Below are 25511 nucleotides of genomic sequence, written 5' to 3' on the forward strand. Positions count from 1 at the left end.
CTCAGACAACCTGAAGGCTAGTCAGTGGCCTGCCCACTCTCCCACCCTGAGGTCTCTCATTTACACTTTCTTTCCATCTGGTCCACAGGCAGAGGCTGTGCTGTGTCAGAGGTGACTAATAGTGTCATAGCCCTGCTCTCCCCTCTGGGGCCAGCAGAAGAAAAAACTCAAACTGCTGTCTCCGCAACTCCCAGGCAGACACTGCCTACTCGTGAAAAAGAAAAAAAAAAAAAAGAAAGAAAGAAATACGCTTTGTCAACAGGCAAGGTGGGCAAATAAGTTGCTTTCAATTCCAGATGGCCGGGGGACACTTGAGGACCGTACAGAAATGAGGAATTAGTTTGAAAGAAGGAAGCAGTTGGCATCTTTTCAAAGAGGCTTGTTAGTATTGTAGAAGGTCAAACACGTGTTGCCTCTTCCTCTGTGTCTCTGTGGACATGGGCGCCTCAGGGGGGAGAAAGAAAGAGAGGTTTACTCAGATACTGTCAGTATGGTCCACAGAAGGAAATATTCAGTCAGACAGGGACCAGAAGAACAGACACAGGGCCATGAACCAAGCAGAGCAGGAGCAGGAAGAATCCAAAACCCTCTCCTCTGGGGAATAAGAGAAACTCTTTTGGTAGTTGTCTTTGTGTATGATGTATGTGTGTGTGTGTGTGTATTTTATATTAAAACTGTGAGTTTTAGGCATGATGGGAAATCACCACCAGCACATAGAAACATACATGTTCTGTAGGTATTACATACTCTACATACATATACAAACATGCATACACATGTTTTAGATCTGTAGTAGGACCCTTTGTGTGGAAAACACTTTGGAGCCATAGCCACAAGTCTGACCCAATTCTGTGTCTGCAGCTGTAGCAGTGATATGAGGATCATAAAATGCTTTGCACAGATAGAATCAGGAGAATTAGAGCTTTCTTGCAATGTGTAGTTTGCCAGTGTGAATACTGAGTCCGGTACAGACCAAAACACACCAAAAGTAGTGCTACCAAGACCAAAGTGTCCCACAGGTTGGACGGTATATTCTGTAAGAAACAGGTAGTCAATGTAGAGTAATATGATTCCTTTGCTTGCTTGTTTTGTTAGTAGCTTAGCAGCTGAATTCTGTACAGTTTGGAGTCTGTGAATTATGCCAGTTCTTAGACCAATACTGTAAATGAAATGCAAGCATGTACGATGGATTCTGCGTCTCTGAAGCTCAGAAATGAACGATTGATGAATGATTTTGTCAATATTCCTCAGATGATAACAAGAAGATTGGATGACCTTGCTCATTCGTAATTCAAAATTAAGGCTGGAATCAAACAACACACCACCAAAAAGAACTGTAAGTGTGTGTGCAGGCTGTCAAGGCCTGAATGATACACTTAATCTGAATTTAAATGAAAAAATGTTAGCAGATGTCCAGTTTTAAAGCCTATTTGATAGTCTTTTATGGTGGAAAAACTAGTGGAGCTTTCAAGCTTTACTGAGAAATGTAGCTGTGAATCATCAGGAAATTTCTAATCTAACAGTGACCAGTCGCTCTGGTTTCTCTTTCTCTTTTTATAGGATTGTTAGATGTCAGCATGCTAGATGAAGAGAAGCAGAAAACTGAAAATCATAGGGAGAACCAGGGGGTTTCCATTTACTCAACATGTAAGGCAGATAGGAAAGTTAGTTTCCTGAACAGGTGAATTTCACTCTGATTGTAAAGTGTCAACTGGCAGAGGAAAAATGAAATTAAAGTGAAGAATATGTGAAGAGGCTGATCTCAGAATTATATTCAAATCCTCCTGGCTTGCCCTTTTCATTCATCCTAGAACTGTTACATCTCTCTCCCCGTCTGTCCCTCTGTCTGCCTCTCTCAATCAAACAGTCTTATTCCAGTGCAACTTAGCTGAAGTGAATTCAATCTGTTTTAATGTAATTTACACACTGAATTCAATTCACTCTGCTTCAGTGAATCTTAGTTCGAGTAAGACAATAAAAATGCCAGCCTTATAAATCAATGAGCACAAAACACAACCTAGCTCATTATGATGAAGAGAGATAGAGGTATAAATTAAAAAGTGACAACTTATGCTTTCTGATGCCATCGCCAAATGGTAGCATATAGAGGCTAAAAAGGAAGGGACCTAAATTAGAACCTTGTGGTTCGCCATAGGTGATGTTTGTTTTCTTGGAGGAGAAGTCACCAAGGGGAAACAAAGAACTCCCAGCTAGTCAGGTGTGATCTACACCAGTTTACAACCATTCCTGAGAGAACAGCCCAGTTCTTAAGCCTGTGCAGTAGGATTTCACGGTCAACGGTGTCAAAGGCCGCACTGGGATCGAGGACAAAACAAATTAGTAAGCAAGACTGAAGAATGCCAGTGAAAATGGCCGTGGCTCTTATTTCTATCCTTTTGAGATACCTGTAACCATTAGAAGGTTAAAGCTATTGTGGTGTCCCGGCAAAGACTGCCTCAGAAACGGCGGCAATCCATCTTTAAACTCTGATGCAGACAGAAAGCTCTCCTCATCCCTTCTCATCCCTTCCCCTCTGACCTGTGTGTGTGCGTGTGTGGAGTTGCATATGTGCATGAGATAGAGGGGGGGTAACAGCAAGAGAGGGAGCAGACAGAGAGAGAGATATGAGAGGGTGGGGCTGGGCTGTCTGCCACCCAGGCCCAGATCACATAAAGAGAAAAATACGGCCATAAAACCGCTCTATGACTATGAATACTAATACGGACTCTGTGAGCCAAACCAACTGAGTCTGTCCTCTCTCTGTTCCTCTCTGACTTGCTCGGAGTAATGATGTGGCTTAAAAATAAAGCTAAAAGATTGTGCTGCACAGGCAGCATTGTACAGCTTAGTATTTAGACCATGTAAATACACAACACAACAGTAATACACACAGAGAGGGAAGATTAGTTAGCAGCAATGGTGGGACATAGTTACTCTCAAGTTGCTGGTCTTTGAATTATAGGTCCATTTTAATATTGTTATTATTACTGTATATTATCACATCTTTTTATTTATCTTCCTTTTCAGCTGTATCATCAGCTGTTTCCATGCTATGGTTTCTAAATTTGTTTGAGTCCTTTTTGTATTTTATGGTCAGGTGCTCCCGACAAATACCTGTACTTTCATGGCTGCCCCCCTCGCAGCAAGCTTTGCCTGACAAATGTTGGAGGACAGAAGAAAAAGTGGTAATCTCTCAAGCATTTCTAATGAGTTTTTCTCCAACAATTATTTGATAAGAGCAGACAAGACTCGAGGCAGCGTGTATGATACACTAGCTCCTACTGCCGAGGTGAGAGCTCTGCTGATTACACAGAGAGCCATTTACACATACAAACACACAAAAACGGACACACACACACCCAGAGGCTTATATAGTCCGTCATCTCAGAGTGCAACAATCCTAATAATAACATGAGAGGCTGAAGTTATGACCGGCGGGCACACCTAAGTTACCAATCTGGGTGTCCTTATTCTGAACACACACACACACGCACACGCACACACACACACACACACACACACACACACACACACACACACACACACCCCTACACCATACAATCCCTCCACCCCTAATCTTCACCACCATTCATTTCTCCGCTCCAGCCATAACCACTGCCACTTTCCACTTCCTAACTCACCACACTGAGTCCGAGTTGCTCCCTCTGCAGGTAGGGCAGGTTCCTGCGCTCCAGGCTGGCCAGGTAGTGTTGCAGTCTGGAGTAGGTGTAGGGGAAGCAGTAAGCAAACTGGTATACATCGTCCTCTCGGTCGAAGCAGAAGGCAAAGGACATGACATAGTTGCGCCGGTGGTCAGGGCAACGGTAGTAGTACACGTTTTTGGCTGGAAGCCTCTGCCTGCAACAGCAAAATACAAACACATTACAGAGTAATTTACGGGACAGGTCTTTTAATTTAAGGGCATGAGGTCTAGAGGGGTTAAGACTGCATCAAGTAAAGATGTGTTCTGAGTTCACAGCAATTTTGCAAGGGAAGGGAAAAAAGTGCAGAAACAGAAACATAAGTTATACACAGAACTGAGAAATCATAATAATGAAGTTGCATCAACTTGTCAGTTTGCCTTCTTCCAGAGGTGACGAGTTCAGCTGGCAAAGGAGAACAAGGAAGGAAAGAAGGGGATGTCATCTGGTAATCATCTGCTTGGAAAGTCTAAGAGATTCTTTTGTAATGGATGAGTGAATGTCAAAACAAATAAACAAAGAAATCAAACATTTTTTTTCCATTTGTTGTGTTAACATTGACCTGCCCATTATATAGTTATATATGAATAACTTTCTGATTACAAAAAAAAAAAATCAAAATCAATGAATGCAAATGGGACCGTTTCTGATTATTAATTATTAATTTGTGATCCATCATTTTTATAAACACCACAGTTGCAATTTATCATTTAAGGCAAACCCAAGAAGCACAAACAAGTCAAAACGTAACTGACAAGTTTAGAATGAAAATGGATGTGAACAGCAAAACAATTAAATTAAATTAAATTAGAAAGTGTCAACTAACTTGAAAAATTCAAAGGTGAAATTACTTAATTACTTGATGTTTCAAAAATCATTCCCATTCAGAACTGACGTGTATCCTCGAGGTGGTTTAGCAGTTTGTTTCTGAAAGGATTGCCACAGCAAGTAAGCAACAAAAATGTCATGTGGTAAATGATAAAGCAGCAGAACACTGAAAGATTCTTCACATCAAATGATAATTAACCTAAAAGTCAATTTTGATGAATGAAAGGAGAAACACCAGCCGAGTTTCAAAGTCATGGCTGACCAAAATGGCTCATGTCATTCATCTGCTCTCCTTCCTGTCTTTTTCCCCTCTGACATTCAGGTTTGCATCTGTACTTGATGTGGCCAACTGGTGTTTTCAGCTTTGCATTTTAAATGGCAACACACAAGAGATTTTAATTATGGGGACTATGACACCATTGTATCATATGCGATCTTCTGGATAATGTGTTCAGGATTGCAGTCTGAGTGAAAAGCAGAAAATGTGACTGAATTGCAAAAATAGTTCATGGGCTTAGAACATGACTTTCATGTTTTATTCATTATGTCTCAAGTTGTAGTTTAATTGTGTGAGCAATTTAGAGGAATTAAATGGGGTGAGGAATGCGTAAGCATCTAATCTGTGTATCAGTATGTCATATGTCATGTTGTGCTGAGGGTTGTATGGTGTTTGAAATATGATGCATTTAGCGCTGTGTCTTCCACATTGTGTCTTCTCTGTTGTGTGTGCTGGTTGTGTACTTTGCTGAACTGCATGTGTGTTGTACGCTGGGCCCATGGCTAAATAAAGCTGACTGATCCTTGCACCTCATGGACGATTGATGGGGTTTGGGACAGTACTGCTACAGTGCACAGAACTTCTCTGCTTACTCAACATGTTTTCTTTTCACACTCTTCATCTGTCTGTCTGTCTTCCTCTTCCTCTCGTCCGTCGTTTAGCCCTCATCCACTGAGACATGGTGAGTAGGATGTTGTACGAATGCAAGTGACTGCATTTTCCTCCTTTCGCTCCTTCTCTTCCTCCACCTTTCCTGTTTCCTGTCTTTCTCCAAATCTCTCTTGTCTTGTCCTGTCACTCAGTAACTCCACCTTGACAGTTTACGTGAAGAAGACCAAGCATGGGAAACAACAGTGCTGCCATAGAGGCACTGGCAGATGCTCAGAGAGACGAGGATAAAAGGTGGAAGAAGATGAGGACGATGAGTGATTGGTGAGTTTAGGGTGTTGGGAGCAGGGAGAAAGGTGGAATAAGGAGATAAGCAAAAGATGAGAGAGCAGGGCGATGGCAGATCTGGGCCTGATACGGAGATATACGCGAAGGGATGGCGGCTAGCGGCATAGCGGCTGTGTGATGGTGGGGCTGGATAGTGAGCAAGCGTCTCTGGCAACAGATCAGATGAAGATGCTATCGGGGCTGTGATAGGAACAGGACCTGATAATCAACAAACAGGACAGACTGCTCTGCGCTAACTCTGACAGAGTGAACTTCTTTCTCTCACTCACCCCTAAAGAGGGAGGACAGGAAGAAGACACATGAGAGTTTTATGTGTTTGCTCAGACGCCTAATACATCAGGTTTGGCTACGGACTTGCATAGAAATGCATAGTGAACACGCATGCATTTTCAAACACTTGAATATGTCCCTGTAGGTACCTAGTAAAACAAAAAGCTAAATCACTCGGCCTCTCTCAGACAGAGGGGGAGAAGGGAGAGAGAGAGGCAGGGCTGATTATTCCTTCAGGGGATGAGAAAGGAGAATGTATCTGCATGTGGCTATCTCAGCAGAATACTAATTCAGCCAGTGGCTAGCTATACCACACCCTGCCTGCCCACTGGAGCCAGCTTACCAGCCTGGTCTTACAGCCCGTTAAGCTGGACAAAGAAGTAGAAGGAGAAAAAAAAAGAAAAAAAAACAAGAAAAAATGAAAGCAAAATCTTTTGTTTTCCCCCAATGGAGCATGAATATTATTCCTATGACCACATGCGTTTAAAGTTAAATGTACTGAGAATAGAATTGACTGGCAAGGACAAAGAAATCTCCACATGACATACTCAAACACTATGTAGACTCATACAAACTCACACACACGCACGCACACACACACACACACACACACACACACACACACACACACACACACACACACACACACACACACACACACACACACACACACACACACACACGCACACACACACACACACACACACTGGTGCATCACTGGTGCCAGCCCTCTGAGGTGCAGGTTAATTAAAATAAGATGACACCTCACCTCTTTACATATTTTCCTGTTTGGCTCTGCCCATCCATGCAATCCCACTTCTCTCTGTTTCTCTTTCTCTCTGTTGGGCAGTGTGTGACCTTGCCAGAGACTGGAAAAGTCCTAGCTATTGATTTTAATTACTGCTGCTTGTCCCATCACAGCATTATAGTTATAGGCCAGAGAAAATAGCTCTGTGACGTCTTATGGAAAGAGACTGCCTGGAAGGCCCATACTACAAGCTGAGGAATGGGCTGTACCTGCTTTAGGTACCACAGTCACGCACACAAATATAAAAAAAAACAAAAAACAAAAAAAAAACACACACACAAAATCTTCAGGACATGCACACTAATGCACACAATCCCTTTGGTTTTTATCTAAGCGGTGGCTGCTCCTGCTCGGCAGCTGGCAATTTGTTTTATCTAAATGGTACCTCCCTGTGCCTCTCCCCTGCCCATCTCTTGACGTGGTACAGTGCCGTCGTTCCCAAACAGAATTATCACTGCATGGGATGAGGGAAAAAAAATGGAGAAGCTTCCCCCAGATGATAACGCACTCACACTTGGTTTTACAATTCAGTGATTACAGAGACACAGAAACACACACATACACACACACACACACAAGCTGGAATATGCAAAGAGTCGCACACTGAAACAACACAGCAAACGCAAACCATATGTGAGCCACATCAAGGTCATTCCTTTGACACCGAGCTGTGGGACAAGTTAACTTCCAGAGGGTTTCATCACAGCCTTACAGAATGAAGAGAAAGAGGCAGAGCAAAGAGAAACAGAGAGACTGAAACAGTAGACAAAGACAGGGAGTGGCTGACAAATAGAAAAAGAGACAAGTAAAGAGACAAAGTCAGAGAAAAAGGGACAAAAAAAAAAACAGACAAGCGGAGAATGACAAGGGAGAGGGTTTCATAGAGCTAGCAGGCAGCCGTTAGCGAGGTGTCACTTTGCTTGCCTGGGCTTTTCTACTTCTGAACCATTGGTAGCTACAAACTCCCGCTCTGATTTTGATGGCACCGGCGTCTCTCTGAAGTTTTGAGATGAAGGCTTATAAATTGGTAGCTTTCATACAGGCGACATCTTGTCTATATTTTCAAATCAATCAAGCGTAGAGGACACGCCAATCACTGCTGTTCTGAGCACTCTCACAGACAAAGGCAAAAACATACAGGACAAAACTCACAAAGCCTGGATGTACACACACACACACACACACACACTTATCCACTCCCTTTTATTTTCTGTCTCACTATTGTTTCTTTCAGCTTGTCAAACGTTCATCCCGTCAACTGTTAGGAAGGTTAAATGTCTTCCAATATGCCCATATAGCTGTCAAGCTCCACAGATCCCGACCACCTCATTTAAGGCAAATAGTCCGTTTGGCAAACATTTCACATTGAATGGCATATTTCTTTACTCCTTCTGTGTTACTACGCCAATAATTGAAGAGGCAATATTTCCTGGCACTCTAAAATAATGCCAGATGTTAGATAGGCTCATTGTTTTTAAAACATGGCCCCTGCGTTCTTATTTTGCATACTAAGTCAAGCAGAAAACAGCCTCCAAATCATCTGAGGACTGTCAGTCGTGTGGCTATGTATATTCATGTGTGTGAGGAGGTGAGGATATGTGCATGTGTGCATGTGTGTGTCAACATGACGGCATATACGCATATTCTTTAGGCTTCCACCTATCTTTTTTGGATGCAAATCGAGTCGCAACTAAGCTTTCTGGAGACACTGTTACTAGGCAACCTGTGCTTGCTTTGTAATTTGGTTGGCCTGCTGTATATTATATGTGGTGGTACAGTATATTTATTAGACTGCAGCTTCATGAAAACGTGTCGATTGGGACTAACTTACACCACCAATGAAGAAAGAGAATCAGATGTAGAGTACAGCAGGAAGTAATAGATTGTGATTTGTCCTCACAAGTGTGGCGGTGCTGAGGAGGCGCTTGGTGTAACATTTAGTCTCACCGTTTTCAGAGGTTAACCATAACTTTCTGCTGCAGTGTGTGAGCAGGCATAAAGTGGAGAAGAAGCACATTACGACGGGGGCTGATGATGTGAAATAGCCGGGATTAATGCTGCTGGTAGAGTCGTCTGGCCAGCAGCAGTGAGGTTTTGCAGGAAGCAATAACACTTGTGAATTATGGACTTTCCTGTAACGAGAGAGCTGAGAGTTGCACACCTGTGGAGACAACAGGCTGTTAGCAACCTTCTCAGGTCAGAAGCAGTCCTCTGATGAGGCTGAAACATGACAGCATAAGACACTCCATGTCTCGATAAGACACACCCCTGACGGCTACATCAAAACACCCAGAGGGTTTACCGCCATCAGACGGCCTTTTACAAGGCTTCCTGTTAGAGGCACTGTCAAAAGTAGTTACATCGCCAGTCTTCAGTGTTACTCACATATTACAGATGAATTTAATCAGTTAATTTGAAGCAGCATTGGCGGCTTTTAGACCACCGTGAAATTCAAGGTGAGTTCGCCAAATCAAGTCAGTCAATATCAGGTCACACCCACAGTGTTTCACCTGGGTTCAGATTATGCAGCGGACATAAAATGTGAAGTTATTTCCATAAAAATCTGAAAGCAGTCATAAATCTTGGAGTCTCATCTAAATAAAACACGTTTGCTGTTTATAGAAGTAACCCAGTTTGTTCTGCTGATCTGTGTAATGCATCATCTCTTTTTCATGTCACCCTCTCCCCATATCTTCTACTTCTCAGTCTAATTTACTTTCTAGTTTAAAAAAAAAGCTTCTACTTTATCCTTGCAACTTTCTTTTTTTTTAAAATAAATATTTAATTGTCACAAGAATACTGCAAGGACTCTTTTACTTTCACTTAGTTGTCCTGTTCGTGACCTAGAGTTGGAAACACGCTGTAACATTCCAGATCACTTTAGAAACTAAATTCTTATAATGATCATGTAAATGTCCTACAATGTCAATATGGCTAGTGCACCAGCCAGTATACCTGTCTCAGACTCCTAATCTGCTAAAAAATGAGAGAAATGCATAAGATGTACAGCACTCACACACAGCATTGGTACACAGCTTTAACTCATAACTCTCCCTGTGTGTGTGTATGTGTGTGTGTGTGTGTATAATTTAACTTTTTCTTTTTTGTTATGTGAATTTCACAACTGCACAATACGTTTCAGTAATTTTGCATTTTCAAAATAAACAAGTAAACCTCACTTAAAATTAAATTCTCTAGTTGTTTTCCAATTTCTTTTCAACTAAGTGTAATGTTACTTCACTACTGAGCAGTATGACAGTGCCTGGATGGACCAGTAGAGGGCCACTCCTTTGAGTGAATGGTGACCTGTTGAGAGGTAAAAGCAGAAAACTCAGAGATAAAAATAAGTACATTTTCTAAATCAACTCAAATATTACAGTGCACAATAACTACTTTGTTCTGTGAGATAAATTGCCATCAGTAAACTACAGAAACAGAAATGTGACTCTCGAAATGTAAAACACCTGCAGAATGATGCAGTTTGGATGCATAAGGAGAAAAACAAATTACAAATCACAAATTTATCTGATAACCAAAGGCTATATTATCTTACTTAATAACTAAATGTGAAAAAGAAATTATTTCATTGCGTAGCCCATTTAAAAAGAGAGACCAAGCCAAACTGGCAGTTTAGAGTCATCAGATAATCTCGGTTTGATGGACATTCTTACAAAAATGCTGCAATGCACTGTGCTGTCAGCTTTTCCAAATCAATCCTCAGTTGCACTAAAAAAGTAAAATGTGCTCTGTATATATCCCAGAGGGGTCTCGACTAGATTGAGCACGCTGGGTCTGCTGGTACCTAGCTCCCCTGCGTCTTGTGGGGCAGCAGGGCAATTAGCAGAAAGCAGATGATCAGTGTGCCCTCGCCACTGTGGCGCCACTGGTCCCCTATGGGGCAACAGGGCAGGTGCACATTTGTCTAAAATAATGGGGGGCACAGAGAAAATACACACAGGCAACCATAAAAAAAAGAAAAAAAAAGTCAAACACACACACACACACCCCCAATAAAATGATGATGTCAGCGTTAAGCCCCTGGTGAGTGGTGATGGTGTGTAAGCTAGTGGGTGTGGGAGGGGAGAGGTGGGCTTGTGTATGTGTGTTGGAAAAAGGAGACAGAAGAGACCGGCCGTCTATAATTGTGTGATGCAGCATTTCCCAGAGTGCAACATTATACTCCCATCACATTATCTATGTGTGTGTCTGTGTGTGTGTGCATGATTACAAGTGTGGACCAAATAGACAGACTGGCGCCAGACTAAGTCATAATAATAATGTTCCAAGAGACCAGACATGTGCACAGACAACAGATACACACACACACACACACACACACACACACACACACACTCACTATCAAGGTATATGATGCGTATACATTAGACATAGCAGGATAGTGATCACGTCATCATATAGAGGATGTTACTCTGTTTGTTTGAGACAGTCCATTAGAGATACATTCTATAGAATAGCACAGCAACTGACCAGGCCTGACAAGCCCACTGACTCTTCTTTCTATCATTTTCTTTCTCTTTTTCTTTCAAATTCAAAGAGTGTTTCAGTTTCAATCTGAAACATTCCGCAAAATACATCTACTACTGTTACTGCACTCTGGCCATACTGTTTTAATCACACAAGTACATGATTTATTTTTGTGAATACTTTATATATATGACTGAAAATATCTTCTGATCTCACTGTGTCTGACTTGCACAGTGAGTCAAGCCAGTAACAGTGGGACAAATGATCTCAGATCCAGCACCAGCATCATCGCTCCTGTATCCTCAGAAAAAGTGCACGTGTGTGTGTGTGTGTGTGTGTGTGTGTGTGTGTGTGTGTGTGTGTGTGTGTGTGTGTGTGTGTGTGTGTGTGTGTGTGTGTGTAATAAAGTCACACAGAGTGATGAGATCATTCTCTCTTGAAATTTACTCAGTAAAAGGCAATGCAACACACATGACACATTCTGAAATCACCTTTATTAAATTCCACATAGAGATGAGCTCACCTCCTGTAGTCCATTACACTGATCAGAATGACTTTCTGCTGTGGAAGGATTGTGGAAGAATAACCACCAGCTTGAATAATGCAGTGATGAGCAAAATAAATAATATATCATGAGTCACAATCAGTGCTGCTGAATCTGCAATAATAGTTAATGTGTCCGCCTTTGTCTTATAACACAAAGGCAAACAAAACAAAACAGTTTCATGTCCTGTCCTCTCATGTTATTATCATGCAGTATATTTTTTTTATACTGTATGAACTAGGTTTATTTCAACACTGTTTATGTATGTTAAACATCTGGCTGATAATATAAAAAAATATATTAATCTTTCATTTAGCAGCTGCTCACATGACTTAGTCGCTTAGTACAGCAAGTACAGCACTGGACAACAAGAAAACATGGTCTAAACTTACTAACAACCTGGGATATATTGACACTGAATTCTGACCCTTCCTTATTGCAATAGAGAATGTTAAGAGACTGTATAAAAATTTCTTTATTACATAAAGGAGATCAGGAGGAAAAAGAGACACGTGATGCTACAAGTAGGTAAGCAGTGAGAAACAAACTGAGGAAGAGGAATATTCAAAAGCTACAGAGGTCCTGGGCTCATTCACTGACCACAGGATGAGGTTCAGAAGGTCACGTTTTCTACTGTGAATCTACGAGGAAAACATCTGCACCAGACTTAACATAAAATGAAGTGGGGTGGCTTTGTATGAAATTACAGGTGAACTTGAGATCACACACAGAGATGCTGAGTGAGTGAAAGAGGTCAACACTGTGTGCTTATGGGGACAATAACAAAGAAGCAAACAAACTATATGAGAAAATATCACATTTTTGTTTGCTCAAATTAAATAATTCCTTGCATGGTAATAATTTCTCTTCACTAAAGTAATTTATGTACTTGCAAAAAAATATTTTCTGTGCTCAAAATGTCCAAGTGCGTGCTCAGTATTGAGGCACAAACATAATGCCATAACCTCAGGGCTAAGACAAATACAGTATAACCGGCAATGTTTGAGGCATGCACACCGCCCCCCTCCCCATTTATTCTACTGAAATAAGTGATGATAAATTTGCTTCAGCTTTTAAAATATATACCACCACTTACTGTACCACGACTTGCAATATTACATTTATTATGAATTCTACTAGTTTTTGCAGCTATGAAACGAGAACTACTTCCTGCATATTGCATTGTACTGCATATAAATGCAGTTTATTTTTTTTTTAATTTTTTTTTTTCTGAACCAAGATTCAAGTTTTTGATTCAAGTTTCGAATCAAGAATTGGTTCTGAATCAAACTGAGAGATTCCCAAAAGTTCTCACTAATGATTACATTACGAAATAATCACTTGTAGTCTACAGAATGTGAGAAATTATGATGGATGTCAATTTAAGTTTTAGGTTGTAAACAACAAATGTTTGGTATTTTTACTTCATGAATGAGTTGTTTCTTTCACGAGATCAGTAGAACTGTACTCATCTAAAATCTCGATCTGCTCCTCCGCCCCCTCCCTCCTCCCTCCACCCTACCTCTGTGTCCCTCTCTTCCTTTCCATCCTCCTTGAGGGCCCTGCTGGCCTTGGCACAAATATGCCAGCCTGTCTGCCCACATTTCCCTTGGCATGACGGTGGCAGCTGGGGGCCTGGCTGCCCTGTCTGCCTCCATACTCCCCGGTATATCACACATACACATAGACACACACGCTCAACGTTCACAGCCTGCAGCCAGACGGGTGTCACCATGTGTGTGCCAGGGGTAACAGCACCCACAGGAGGTGAAGGCTGCAGGGAAGGAGGGAGGAGAGAGGAACAGGGTGGGGTGGAAGGAGGGGGTGGGTGGATGGGTGCTTGGTCTCTCAGACAGCCAGATGCTGCCAATTAACTTCTCCGGCCGCCACAGGGCTGTAGGGGGAAGAGTCTGGCACCTGTACCAGCCCGCCCAACCCCCCTGCCCCCCACCACCACCACGAAACACACACACTTTCTTGTGGCTGATGGTGTTAGGACCATTGTGTGTGGCTTGTGGGCTTCTGTGGGAGATGAAGGCCTCAGAGACGAACACACACACACCTGTATTACTGTAACTGCACTCTCCTGACCTTTGCCTAAATAATCTTCTCTTCTTTTCTCTTCTCTCAACAGGTGTGCAGAGGCACAGGTCAATGTAAAGTGTCTGCCACCACAGAGACAGCTGTGCACAAGTGACTGCAATCTCCTCTATGTGATTATGACCCTTGGATAAAAGCCTTTCTCTCACTCTCTTTCATTCTCTCGCTTTATCTGTACTATATATGTATGTATGTGTACGTACATATGTGTGTTTGTCCGTGTGTGTACACGTTCTGTCAGGCTGTGTTAGTGATTATACTAGACAGAAGGAATTACAGGCTATTACACAAGAGAGCCTGTGGCTGCAGCAGCCAGAGCTGTGCTCCCCTTAAAGGCTTATGGCCCTCAAAAAGCCAGCCTATTATTCCCACCGCAGCACACAGCTGCTCGCTGAACGTCAAAGATATAAATATAGAAAACAAGTATGAATCTACGCTGTGATATAGTACTTGTATTTCATAGTTTCATTTGAAAGCAAAGCATCAGCCATCTGGATGAAAAATAGCAAACCAGGCGTGGCGTTTGCCCACATGACAGTAGACTGCCATTCACGCTGGACAAATTACTATTTGATAAGCAGACATGACAAGGACAAAGGCCATGACAAGGCCATAAACTACTGGTCTCTGCCATAGACTCAACAAAGAACAAAGGTAGGATTTAAATCAGTAATACTATATTCAAATGCATAACATTTTCCCTCACTTTCCATGCATTTCAACCACCTACTACTTTGCCAAGTGGACAGATAACACTGAACAAAAGTGTTAAAGCTGCTTTCATAAACCTTGATCCAAAACTGCCAAACAAGAAATGGTTTTCAAAGCAGGGAAGCTGTGTAGTGAATTTTAGTCAATGTGTGCCAGAGAACAGCCAGCTTCTGCTTGTCGGCTCTGATTTGAATGAAGACATGATGAGTCCTTATAGCCATTATATTTCAGTAGAATGTGTCACAGATAGCTCTGAGAAGTTCTATCACAACATTTAATCTTAAGAGAACAGGATCTGGCGATCACTGAATGTGGAACATATCAGCCTAACTTGTGTGGCTCCAGTGCGTCTGCACACTCAGAAAATCATTTTCTTTCACAAAGTTAATTCTATAAAACTCAATATCTGGCATGGCTAAACAAATAAAAACAACTCTCAAGACACAAAAATAAGAAAGAAAGAGGCCAACCGCTCTTGGGAAGAGGATGGATGTGTAGCCAAGTTTAAAACATTGGTCAATAGAAAGTTCAAAATCTGACAGAAGATAAATATTCTGTTCATAAAAGTATTTCAGCAAGCTTGTGAAAGTAGTCAATCTCATGCAAACTGCAACTTTGCATTATTCACTGAAGCAATCACGGGTGTAGTTAGGTGTAGGCTAATTATGTTAACAATCAAAAACAAGAACAACAACAGCAACATTGGCTTCATCATTCACACTATACTCACACACGCACACACACACATATATATGGCCCTGTCCGTCAGATGAGCCTGCTGCTCGCTGTTCTGAGTGACAGATGAGTTGTCACAGAGCTAAAGGGAAGAATATTTTACTGCAGATTGAAAGAAGAGGAAAAGGAGAGATGGGGAATAGAGGAAAAAAAAGAGAGAAATTGCTCCATTACACCAGAGAGGTAAATCATTTGATGTGCTGGAGATCACAGAATGGCATTTACATTTACACACACGTTCACATGGGTTCATGCATGAACATGATTCACCCGGTCTCTGTCTGTGTGGCTGCACTTGCTCTCTCTGTTTCACACATATGCTGAAGTGCTCGCATGCATACGTGCACACTCACACTCACACACACACATGCAGATCATCAGAATCCAGGGATGAGAAAAACTGAGAGGCTGGATCAATGTTGGGCTCTGGTGATTAGCCTTAATTGAGGCAAAAGAACTATGGGAACAAAGAAACATTATGACCTTTTCCCTGTCTGCACACACCGCACGCTAATAAGACACATTCACATAATATCACACTGACCAGGATCGTCTAACTACATCAAAAGCACTTTCTCATAGGAGCAGTATGCAAATGGACAGCACAGAGAGAGAAAAACAAACCCCGCAGATAATTGACTATCCTTGCCATGTTTTTGTGCGTGAATGGCAATTTTCACTCTCCTGTCGAGTGCATGCTGATTATTCTATCAGACAAAAAGAGGTCCATATGCGATGAAAAGATTGGCAGTGTTTCACATCCTGATGCTGTGGAATGGCCTGTCTCTCAGGGCCTCTTATTTCTCTTTCTTCCTACATCCTCTTTGTCGTTCTCTCGCGCTCTCTCTCTACGTGTCAGTTTCTGACTGAGTCAAATACCACTTGTCAGGAGAGCACTGTTTGGACTGACATGAGATAAGAACAGTTATATGTTAGTCCTCACTGCTGCTGGACAAGGGAATAAAACTGTGATGTATACGTAATACGTGGACCAGTGGCAATAATAATATTGAGGCCTGCAGTGTAGAGTGACAGGACCACTACAGACACCAAACAGGTGGATAATTACATACATTTCAGGTATACAAATTATGGTTACACTTTATAATATAGCCCATGATTTACAGCATCATTTTGTTGGATTACTCAGGTATCAATAAAACACTTACAGAACACATTAAAAACAAGATTGTTACCATCATTTTTTTTTACTGGTACCTGATTCATATAATGAAATTACACTGTAAATCGCCGGCTGTTTCCAAATTCTCTATGCAGATATATACAATATGTCACTGAAAGTCCAGTTATGGATAATGATATTCACATTTATGTAATGTTTTTTTTTTTAACTCCTGAGAAAATGAATCAATTTTCTCTTGCCCTTCATTTACATAAATTGCTAATTTATTTCCTTTCTTGTTCCTGAAGTTGGGTGGAGCAAAGCTGGAGCTGATTTAACTGAGGTCACCAGCTAACATACTTAACATACTGCTAATATACTTAAAGAGTAACTAAATCCAGGCTAATAATCCTGTTTGTGCTGCATCCTTTGTCCACACCCCTATGCAGTACGACAGTTTAGATTTCACAGTGTTGCAATGCTACACACACTTGGGTGTGGTAAGAAATGCAACAAACCTGAACGTGTCAGCCCATAGAGGTCAGTGCAGCAGTGCTTTTTGTTCACACAGATGTAATGTGGAGTTGCACTTTAAAGGAATCGAAAAGCAGTAAGTTGTCCTGCTACAAATGGTGCAACAAAACTGAGTCCAGTCAAGCACACGAACACGGAGCACAGAGAAGAGCTTTATTTCTGTTCACATAATAGTGGAGCAGCTGAAACCCTTTAAAAATGCTCCATTGTTACATAGTGCTTTGTAATGCGTCCAGGTTTCTGCCACACAGAGAATCTTAAGTTAGATTTGAAATGTGAATTTTGTAGAAGATTGAAAATGAAAGTGAAAGCAGCTTCCAGGCGACAGGTGGAAAATAAAGATGATTCCAACAAACACTGAAGCTGTGTAATTTTGCTGACTTAAAAACAAAAGACAAAAGGGCAATGGTACCACAGTGCTGCTGTATTTAAGATATTCACTAAACTAAACTTTGTTTTAAATTATATGAATGTGCAAAACTACTATTGTCACCATTCATAAATAAATGAAGTAATTCCTCATATGTGGAGAGACTACAGCACATACCCACTATAGGCTGGTATAATCTAAGTGACTTCAAAGTCATTTGTGCTTGGTGTATGAACACCTACTACTACTTCTTAATTATATTCATTTTAATCAGTGCAGCCATCTATTCTGACTGTGCAGCTCAGGCTACTGTCTTCCAACACGAGCACACACGTGCTGCAGCCACACAGCTTTATATTGGTCTGTGAGCATTGTTAAAACACTTCTGAGCTCACAGCAGTATAGCGGCAGTAAAGACACTGATGGAGGGCTACAGCTGTGGTGTTGTGCTGCTGACGTGCTACTTTCAATACGTGGTCGGACTGAACAAGGACTTGTGCAATGCTCTGCACTCATTGTATGCGTGTAAAGAAGCAGGAGGTAAAAACGGACGACATGAATTTTGTAGTGTTACTCTGAATGCCAGATATTGTCTAAGGCTAGAAGACTTTCAATTTCTATTCCTATTCCATACAGATGGTACCTTCCAAATAAAAGCACCGGCAAACACTGACCTCCCTTTAGTTGCTGTTCTGACAGGGTTGAAGGAAAATCAAACTAGAAATAAACAGTGAACATACAAACACAGTGCATGACTGACTGACTACAGATCAGTTGTGTTAGTAACTGTGAGTGCCTTCCTCCACAAGTACAAAAACACACCATCAAAACCTTTTCACCAGTACAGTGCTGCTCTGAAATATGCACAAAAATGTCCTGCACTTAGGTGTAACTGCACCTCAAAATGAAACCAACTGATTTTTAACCACAACATTAGTTCAAGGCTCATTTTAATACAGAACCTACTGAAGGTGGTAGATTATTAAAAAAAACGCACAAGGGCTGAGGCTGAATTGATACGCTTTGAAGATGAGATTTCTGAGGAATTGGTTCCTGCTTTAATCAGATGGGCACCTCTGAAAAATGGAAAGGGTTAATGTGAATACACCCCTGCTTCACCTACACACTCACATATACACACAGACACACCACGACAAGGTAAAAACTTGCGTTTGTTCACCCGTTTTCATTTTGCTCTCTCACTTACACACTGAAATACACACACTCACGCAGAAACACATGAAGCGATTATCACCAAAGGTACATACACCTGCTTGTAGCTGTTCCCAAAGGGAAACTAGCTGTACAGCTTCTCCACTCTCATTTTTCATTGTCTGCTTATGATGCCCCATGTGAGCACACTGACTTTCATTTAACCCCTCACAACACACATGCAAACACACACACTCACATACATGTATGATGCCGACCCCTCCTTTCTGTCTCCATTGCTTTCTTTCACACACACACACACACACACACACACACACACACACACACACACACACACACACACACACACACACATACACATACACATACACACACACACACACACACACTCTCACACACACGACAGCTTCTCCCTGCACTCCTGTGTTTCATTGCAGTGGCGAAAAGGAAGCTGTATAGGCGTGTCCCTTACATGCTGCAGCCACACAGTGAGGCTCTTGTGACTTTTCACAGCTCTAACATATAAGAGAACAAAATCAAATCCAGGGCTGGTTCAATTCAGCCGAGTTTGCATGTTCAAACCATATTTGAAATAGTCATGAGAGAGCATTTAATTCCTGTTTTTTTTTTTTTTTTGCATAAATGCCCTAAGGTGAAAGACACATTGTCACTTGCCTAGGGAAAGGGCAAGGTCACCTGCAGAGGAGCACCAATGAGACTGACAAAGATTCAGTGTCTTGCTCAAGGACACTCCAGCACAATAAATGCCTGACAACACAGGGGGCTCTGAGCTGAAGGTCTCCCACCCATCTAATTTAACTTCACTGTTTTTTCTTTTGTCATTACTTTGATCATTGTTGTTGAGCTTTTCAGCTCAAAACCTTAATAATGAATTGGTAATGGTATGAACCCCTGGATTGCTGGACATAAATTGAAGTCCAGTACAGATATCGATGGTGCCTTATTCGGTTTGGTTATCCCTTAATTTTTATCTGGCGTCACCAGAAGGTTGACATTTTTGGTATTTAGTGACATTTCTTGACAAATGGGTCGACTGCCATGAAATCTGGTACAGACATGCATGTCCTCCTCAGGATGAACTGAAATAACTTTGGTGAACCCTTATTTTTTCCTCCAGCAGCATTAAACTAATACAGCATTAAACTAATGCAAATTTTAACATGTTAAAGATGGTGGTCATGGTAAACAACATACCTGCTAAACATCAGCCTGTTAGCATTTTCACCGTGAGCACTTCCAAGCTAGAATAGATATTTAAGTCCAAGCACTGTCAAGCCTATGTACAGCCGTAAAGAGCTGCTAGATTGGCTGCAAACTCTTAGTGTTTTTATCGTAGAGGGCTGCAAACTTAAAGAGTTCTCCAGTGAGGTCAAGCTAGCTCTCGTCTTATTAGTGAACAATATTTTAATGTCATCATGCCGAAGTATTTAACAGAAACATGGAAGCAATGCTGGCTTTGATGCAAAACACCTCATTTTATTTTCGCAATGATTCCTCCACTCTCACAGCACTTACTTCCATGTATATCAACACTTCTTTGGGGAAACCATTGTTGCTCTGTTTTTAAACACCTTTTTACATTTAAGACTGGACTAACAGACACAAACAACCTTTCTTCTGCTCAGTTGCTGTGGAGAAAGAACTATCTCACAATCCTGTTCACTGGTAGCTATATGCTGTTAACTTAGAAACATGTTTTACTGAAACATGTTCACTGAAAAGCCTTTCAAGGAAAAAGGAATAAATTAGGTTACAAATTGCAGGGTTATAGACAGGCTAATGATGTAGTATTTATTTAATAATTGGTACCTTGATGTTGAAAAGTTACACATTGCATTGTTCACCTTTTGGGTTGATGTGATAGTAAAAGTAAAAATACAAAATCTGAATCGAAGCTTAGTATTTTGTGCCTGCGGCAAAGAAGCACTTATACTACAACTGCTCTGCTGCCCTTTCTCTGTCATCATGAAAGGAATGTGTTAACATGTATTGGTGTGTTTGTGGGGTTGTGTGTGTGTATGTGTGTCTGCATGTGTGTACTGATTGATGCCTTCCAGGGTAGTAGTGTGATTGAAACACCTCCTCACCATAAAGCTGTCGTACGCGTGATGGAGTCACAGGGTCATTTTATGCATCACACCTGTCCCCCTTCCTCCCCATGCTGACACCCAATCAAATAGGAAAATGGGCATATTTGTTTTCCTGGCCTTGAGAGGGCTTGTGCGGAAGGTTGTATTTCTGTGTGTGAGTGTGTGTGGTTTTGTGAGCTTTATATGAGTCCTCCTCACTCACACATAAAGGCTGCGTAAGAAAGAAAGACAGCGAAAGAGACAGAAAGCAAAACAGAAAGAAAGAAGAAGAGAGAGACCTGAATAATACAAAGCAGATTGACTATAAAAGATAAACTTAGAAATACAACCTTTCCTTATCTTACAAGTTTACACATTTTACATTACACAGGCACATGCACAAGCACAAAGTGGTGGAAAGAAAATAAGTGCATTTACTCAAGTATTGTACTCATACATTCATATTCACATAAATTAAATTTTGAGGTACCTGTACTTTGTTTGAGTATCTCCATTTTAGAACTTCTATTCTACTCCATTTCTGATCTCTGGGAGAAATATTTACTTACAAAACATAACATGTAAACATAACATGGACTGACATATTTTGAATTTAAATTGATATCCTTAGGAATGCAAAACATCATATGTGGCAGGCTGCGGGTGCTTTTAGCTCATCTTGATTAGTGAAAATAAATAAATAAAGTGTACTTTTTTCCATTATACCATTGACGGCACACAACTGATGGAGAAATCAGAACCATCCGTTAATGCTGACATTTCTGTCCTCTTCACTGTAACAGCTGTTTTGAGTGATTATCCTATGATATTCCATTGTACTACTGACTCACTGTAAAACAGAGCAAATCTGTATGCTGAGAAACATTTGGGAAACCAGCCCCAGATCTAAAAATAGCCCAGAAAGGCCCCTTAAAATAATGACCCTGGCTGGCTGTTGTAGTTTCTAAGGCTGGCAAGACAAACGACATCCATTCCCGCTCTGTGTCTTTAATCAGCTTGTGATAATTAACGCCACACTCCATTGGCCAAACAAATATCTTTGTCAAGGTGCTCGTTGCTGTACAAGTTCTTCTCCTGTTCTCATAGACAAGATAACAAGCAATCTTTAATTGCCTTAATTTTGTGTAGTAGTATTATAGACTTTACCCTGTGCTGTTAGCGGCTCTCGTCACCCTCTGTTTCGCTTCCTTCTTCCTTTCTATTTCCCTTCTTCCCAACAAGTACATAAAATATTTCATCATCTTGGGCTGGTGGGCAGTGGTAGTGGCATCAGACTTTAATAAAGTGAATGACCTTGTGGGATTGCAGAGAAGATAGATTAAGTTTGCCTTCCCTACTGGCAGAAGCAGCCACATCTGTGGGGTTTCTTATCTGGAGCTTTACTTAATTACCTGCTTTAATTCTAACATTCTCTAAAATGACCCCTCACCATGATGAGACAAGCTGTTTTAATTAAACAAATGAATACGTCGCTTATCGGGCGGGATCAGAGCTCTCGTTTGTCACAGTAACAGTTAAGGATGCCGCTGATGATCACGTTATCAGCGACTTGGCCTGGGTTTCACCACACACAGAGGAAGGAGACAGCCGATGCTATCTAGTTACTGTATGTGGTGCTACTGTAGAGATATGGGAGATTACAAACAGGCCCATTAGATATAGCAGACATGTCCACTTAGTCACATTATAATCAGATGAGTTTCATAATCTAGCTATGCGTCCGCTATTATGGTGGTAAAAAGGTTCATAGCCCAAAGGCAGAGAGTTCTGGGAGAAGAACGGAGTCATTAAAAAAAAAAGAGGAAAAAGGAAAAGTACAACAAACCAGAAGAAAACCAAAAATAGTCCACCAGCTATTCCCAAAGTCACTGACAATGGCCGGCTTGTTTATGGTAGTTATATAACAATATTTTAGAGTGTGCAGAGGGTTCCTGTGCAGCGCTGCCTGACCAAATTTAATGGGAGAAGTGTCAGAGAGACCATTATACCAGCAGGGGCACGCACAGCCCTATTACATATGGCTGCTGGCTGCTAATGTGTATTAGCAGGAGACAGAGGAAGCAAGGTGAAGATAAGTGATTTTGCAGTAGCTGGCTAAGTAGGACAAAGGAGGGAGGGAGTGTGTTAGGGAGGGTGAGACAGGGAAAGCGGATCAGGAGTGGACGCTACTAGGACTGGAGTGAGAACAGTTTTGGAGTTACTTATGGGCAGCGTAAAGATGCGAAGAAGTACAGGCTTAAAGCTAGTTATCGAGCTCCTATTGTGAAATCTTGAGGTTACAGGAGTCTTTGTGCTATACTGTGCCCATCAATTGTGATATATAATGTTCTTGAGCAAGACATTAACTGGTAACAACTTGTTCAATGTAGGACTTTTAAAAAGCAATCTAAAGGTTAGAAATCAAAACAGGAGTGCTGGAGAATCTCAAAACACCAACCACTAAAACAAGGTGATGGTGGTATTTTCTGTTATTTAATAATTTAGTGAGGATTGAAGGCTGCTCTTGGCAAGAACATGTGAGTTTGTTGTTTTTGTGTCTATCAGCAGCAAAATTCCATACACTGTATTTTCAGACTAGAAAAAGGCACCTTGCCAAGCCAAGGATTCCCAAATGCACAGAAAAATATAGAGCGCTGTGCCTTACTGCCAAACACATTAGCTCTCGTTCTTTATTTAAGCCTTTGTCAAACTAGCTGTGGTACTTCACTCACACAACCACTCTTTTCAAGGGCTCACTGGCCAAGTTTTGCCACTCGACACCAGTGGCGCAAGAGTGTGCTGGTATTAAAGGAGTGAGGAGGCTCCTCAGCTTGGTCTTTGACAGCCCCCTTGAACTCTGTGGGCCCAGTGATAAAGTGGCTTGATGAGTGGGCAATCTCTGTCTGCCAGCTGCTGGTCTGGCCAGGGGAGCTGGGAAGGTGCCAGACTGAGTGAAGACCCACTCCATACAAACAAATACACACACACACACACACACACACACACACACACACACACACAGAAATGTGAATGTATGCTGGCATGCAATTATTTGGACATGAAAGACCACATATATTTGGCCCATATCAGCATGCATACCTCCATACCTGCACTCACCAGATATATACATACTCACACACTAGGTGTACATACAAACACAAATGCTTCTAGTTTCATATGTATTGTGCACTGGTCTGTAATGCCAAACATACAAAAGCATAGTTGAGATATAGATATTGAAGGAGCTGAAAAAATGTACCTCAGCAAATCATCCCTATCAGTTTCCAGTCCCGGGGACTGACAGTGGTCTTCGGTGCTAATTCCCTCTGGAGTAGTCACAGAGCGTCTGTGGCATCATGTGTATATGTATTTCAATATTTAAATCCCAGTCCCACATCAAAAATCATAACAAATTTGAACCCTGACCTGGCCACTGAATGCATCAAAAAACATTTTTATTTATTTATTCATTCATTTTTACAGTCGGCTGAACAGAATGCATCACTGGGTCCCTATACTTTGACTCTATAGGTTTTGATGATCTCTATCTCCATCTCTTATACTAGCTTACTTGCGTGCTTCTAACACACACATGCCAAGCACCCACAGCCCAGAGATTACTGTTCCTCATAAATATTCCTTCAAACAATATTTAGAAAACATAAGCATCTACCAGAACACCAACTGAAATCTTTTAAGAAATCAAATTATTCACAAATTGAATTTGTGTTGTGTTTTGTTTTTCTTGTATCAGCATTGTACAGATTTCATTCTTTGCTAGAACTGTTACCAGGAGCGCTGCCAGGGATTTTGGGCACCATGAAAAGATATCACATTGGGCCACACCACCCCAAGGGTGGCATGGCCATGCCAACCCTAAAAACACAACTCTGTGCATGTAACATTCTGCATACAGTGGGTTTTACTATTTAATATAAATATTTACCCTCTATAAGAAATGCGCTAAAGGTTTGATTGTAATTTTCAGCCCCGCCCCTCCCTATACACAGAACATGCACTGTGCGTAGGGCCCCACGTTTGCAGAGGGGGCCCCGTTTTGAGCGAGATGCGTGAATGATTCATGCAGCTCACCTCTGCGCACATTGCGTCAGTGATGCGCAGCGCTGCGCAATATGAGACGCACAATGAGCACCCTTAAGTGCGAGCGAAGCAAAGGGTAATGGTAGCTGTAATGTGACACCGTGCACACGCCGTCATGACGATTGGCAACAATCAACATCGGACCAATCAGCAGTCAGAGGCTGCAAAGATGGCATCCAAAAGACAGTATGAGTCTGGAGCATCAAAGAGGAAGAAAAAAAAAAAAACAGGGAGAAGCTCTTGCTTCACTTGAAGGCAGGTATGTTGTTAAAATGAAAATATAAACCACCCGACTTGTACTGGAGATAAAATTATTTCCCAGCAGCATCCATTGCTGTTTTTTAACTGTCAAGCCTTGCTTTGTGCATTTACTTTTGTTAAACAGCCAAGAGGAGTGGTAAACTCATGCCAGCTGGTGGACATACAGCCAAAACTTATATTAATAAGTTTAGTTAAAGAAAATGTTAAATGGCAATTTGTTGTGCTAAAGCGGGGTGGGGGGTTGGCTAGGGGCCTATAATAAATCTTGTTTATTATATTATATATTATCTTATTTGTAAAAATAAATGTGGGACATTTCAATCACACGGCTCTTTGACAGACTGCTTGATAACCAGGAGGTGAGATTTATGAGAGATAACAGCAACATGAACCCTAGTCTTTGTTCTATGCATATTCAGATGTCATCAGCTTGTGGATCTTAA

At 41.4% G+C, this 25511-nt stretch overlaps 1 protein-coding gene across 1 annotated transcript in view; it reads right to left on the reverse strand.

Moving 5' to 3' along the window:
* Positions 1 to 25511, reverse strand: part of agbl4 (AGBL carboxypeptidase 4) — a 242999-nt gene that overhangs the window by 108222 nt on the left and 109266 nt on the right. The window contains exon 5 of the mRNA XM_041040554.1: positions 3642 to 3858. Within this exon, the coding sequence (XP_040896488.1) occupies positions 3642 to 3858 (217 nt within the window). The remainder of the gene's footprint in view (positions 1 to 3641; positions 3859 to 25511) is intronic.

This window comes from Toxotes jaculatrix, chromosome 6, assembly GCF_017976425.1.
Source record: "Toxotes jaculatrix isolate fToxJac2 chromosome 6, fToxJac2.pri, whole genome shotgun sequence".
Taxonomy (NCBI): domain Eukaryota; kingdom Metazoa; phylum Chordata; class Actinopteri; family Toxotidae; genus Toxotes; species Toxotes jaculatrix.